General features: G+C 48.5%; 1 protein-coding gene across 3 annotated transcripts in view; it reads left to right on the plus strand.

Annotated features, from left to right (window-relative positions):
• LOC113207067 (elongation of very long chain fatty acids protein AAEL008004-like) overlaps positions 1-3,241 on the plus strand; it is a 24,672-nt gene that overhangs the window by 6,372 nt on the left and 15,059 nt on the right. The window contains exons 1-2 of one of the 3 annotated variants that reach the window (XM_026423428.2): positions 1,139-1,304; positions 2,042-2,115. In XM_026423428.2, coding sequence (XP_026279213.2) covers positions 2,043-2,115 — 73 coding nt within the window. In that variant the 5' untranslated portion in view covers positions 1,139-1,304; position 2,042. Of the gene's footprint in view, positions 1-1,138; positions 1,305-2,041; positions 2,116-3,241 lie in introns of those variants that run through there. The other 2 variants (XM_052274742.1, XM_052274741.1) reach the window with 2 other exon arrangements.

Below are 3,241 nucleotides of genomic sequence, written 5' to 3' on the forward strand. Positions count from 1 at the left end.
TTCAACGAATTTGCGTTATATATGAGTTGTCCGTTACCGTCGATACGAATATTTCACACATTTCTCGCAGTGCCCTCAGCAGAAAATATTACATGACAAAGTTAAATTAGTGGATTTGTACTGCCTGTGCGGTGTTGCCATGGTTAGTGTGAAGATAATAATGAGCAGATAACAATACAAGAAATAAAATTACCTGCAGGGTATAGGTACGTAGCAAAACGACTAGGTCGACTGCTACATCGCGGTCTGCAACACGCGATAGCCTGGGCGCGATAGTTGCGGCGAGCTTTTGTCTCTGTGGGGCAAAGTGGGGGAAGGAGGAGGGAAAAGGGGGGGGGGCAGACGTGTTACAGTGGATGACACTTGAATGGCAGAAATTTACATTTTGTTATGTTATAGCAAAGAATTTTTTTTGGTCATGTAGTTCTAGAACTAAAGTGAGCTATATTCTATCACCTAACAAGGCTCTTATACCTAATGTAGGTACCAGTGCTAAATGAGTTGCTTATTATCTTTATCGGATCTGAACGGGCCAATTTTACCACACTGTACAGCTAGAAGTGTGCGAAAGGAGCACACTTGAAAGTGCTTGCCAAAATAACACTCACAAAATAGTGGGAGAACATATCACATCTTTAGTGTCGTGCGCGAAGTGAACTTTTTTACTAAACGGGGTGGACGTTGTGCCCCGTGGGAGCAAATGCGTATACTAGCCCGCATGAAGACGTTCGGACGGGTTGCCAATTTGCACGGGGCCTTAAGGTTTCGTGTCAAGAGACGAAACCCATAGAATTCCAAATCGATACGAAGTGTCACGAGAATTTGATTATTTTCCAATTTTAAACCAGATTTACACAAAATTCCACATGGGAGAAGTTACCCTTAAAACTTCAAATGGGGCCGTTTAATTTTCCTCACGATAATGAACAACAGAAAGCCAAAGTGGCGAGGCGGGGCTCGGGGAGCCGGCCCGGGGGCGCGGGGGCGCGGCGCGCAGTTAGTACGGTCCGTAGCCGCGCACTCCCCGCCCGCGCCCACAGCTCCACTGCTGGCCGGGCTGCACCGGGTACCCGCGGTACCGGCAGCCAGGCAGCCAGTCAGCCAGACAGCCAGCCAGCCAGCCAGCCGCCAGCCAGTCAGTCATCCAGGCTGGTCTAGGGCACCAGGGCCGGCCGGCGAGTGCGCCACTCGCGTCTCCGCCACCGACGCGACAGAACGGGACGTCTCGTTTCTGATCCGGGTCTCCAGTGGCCGACTGGATTTACACCTTCCTCGTCGACAACGCCCTCAAGTAGATCGATCAGGTGAAAGATGCGTGCGGAGCATGGAGCGCGCCGAAATCCGTTTAGTGCAGGGGACCAAATTCGAAAACGATACCATTTCAGTTGTGTTGGACGAAATCTTGATTGCACTGATTAAATAATTTAGCCAATCAATTTGGTTTTGATCGCTCTGTCCGTATAAAGTTAAAAATAAGAGTACTTAAACGTAGTTGGTTTCAGGAACTAAATTTTGTTTCCTACAACGACCCTCATTTGGTATTGTCAACTTAATGGTTCTGGGTGTGGGAGTGATCTGTATCTGCGGCGCAAGGAAGTCGACTCCATGCCCTCCAACAGAGGGTGGAAATGTCGTCGTGCTTCTTCCAGCGAAATATTTTGAAACGGAGGAAAATGTGCGCCCTGAAATGGACCGTTTGAGGAGTGCAGCCGCAGCCCGAGCCACTTGGCGCGCACGGGCGACTAACTAGTTACGACTTTGCTCACACCTGCTTACTTGGGTTGCATCTGGGGAGATCGCACAATGCCCTCTTGTGTGTGTGTGCGTGTGTGTGTGTCTCTCTCTCTCTGTGTTTGTGTGTGTGTGTGTATTCTTGTCCTGTTTCTTTTCTCAGAGTGGTTCATACTCCTCATAACGATCGCTGCAGACGCGACCCAGACCGTGAAGTAGCTGGTCGAGTGGCCCGGCTAAACCGCTGAACGCTGCACCGAGCTTAATGAGAGGCCGTTAATGAGATTGTTTAACCAATCTTTCTTTCCAGAATGTCGCGCTCTTCTACACTCGCCCTTCCGGACAACCCCCACTGGGTGGAGAGGCTCGCCAAATACCCGGCTGGTGAGTCAAACTCTTCACACTTTCGTTTTCGTTGACGGGGAAAAAACCGTATAAGTTTGAGAATTCTACTGCAAGAGAAAGTGTCGAGTGAAGTGGTGGCAGCGAGTAGTAACCGCGAGCGGTGGCAGCAACTCATACAATGTTTTCATTTTTTTTTCCGACACGGTCTATCTACGCACCGTGAAGTAGTCGACGTTCGGAACATGTTGACCGATTCTGACTTAACAGTTGGTCGATCCACTAATATGATGTAAAGTGGTACAATAGTGTGCCCACGTTTACGCGTTCTTTAAAATATCAAAAGTGGTGTACAGCTAGTGGTGTTTTTTTTTTCACTTTTAAGAAATCAGTCAGTGCAGCAGACTAGTGCGCGTGTTACACGGTACCACGCACAATCACGGTGGCAGTTTTACGACAAGACTTGGGTCGCATTACAGGCGTTACAGGCTGATTGGGTGCGCCCATGCACCGCATGCACGCGTGCCGGCATGGTGCCGGCGGGTTGCGGACCCTCTCGCGCCGTAAGGCAGGCGGCAGGCATCGAAGGTCGCTTTAGAAAACCAAGTGTGCAGGAATGCCGTAGTATGTGCTCAATACCCTCTATGTAGGGTGTTCTAAGCCATACTTGTTTTTTTTCTGGTTATGCTGCAGCGCTTGCAGGCGTGCGGCGTGCGTGGGTGGGCATGCCAAGAGTCCTATTTGCACCCAGAAAACGGTTCCGTTGATCCAATGGAAAGAAAAATATGATGATGAAATTTTTCCCTTGACTCAGTGGAATTTCATTGATTCAAAGGAATAATTTCTATGGGGTAATTAAAAATCGCTTAATGTCGCGGAAAGATTCTATCATATTATCTATTGGTTAAATTACCATTGACCCAAGGGATTCTCCGATAGTTCAATGGAACCATTTTATGTTTGTGGGACTCTACTCTTCCCTTGCGCACTGGAAACGCAAAGTGTGTGAATGTCACTCACTTGTAGGTGTCTGAATATCCGTTCATACACTGAGAGGGTTAAAGGTGTGAATTTTCCCTGAGAATTCACACGTTTAACCCCCTAGGTGTACGAATGGATATTCACACACCGACAAGTGTGCGACATTCACACACTTGCGTTTCCAGTG

Source organism: Frankliniella occidentalis, unplaced genomic scaffold (assembly GCF_000697945.3).
Source record: "Frankliniella occidentalis isolate FOCC.00 unplaced genomic scaffold, Focc_3.1 Scaffold431, whole genome shotgun sequence".
In the NCBI taxonomy this organism is placed as follows: Eukaryota; Metazoa; Arthropoda; class Insecta; order Thysanoptera; family Thripidae; genus Frankliniella; species Frankliniella occidentalis.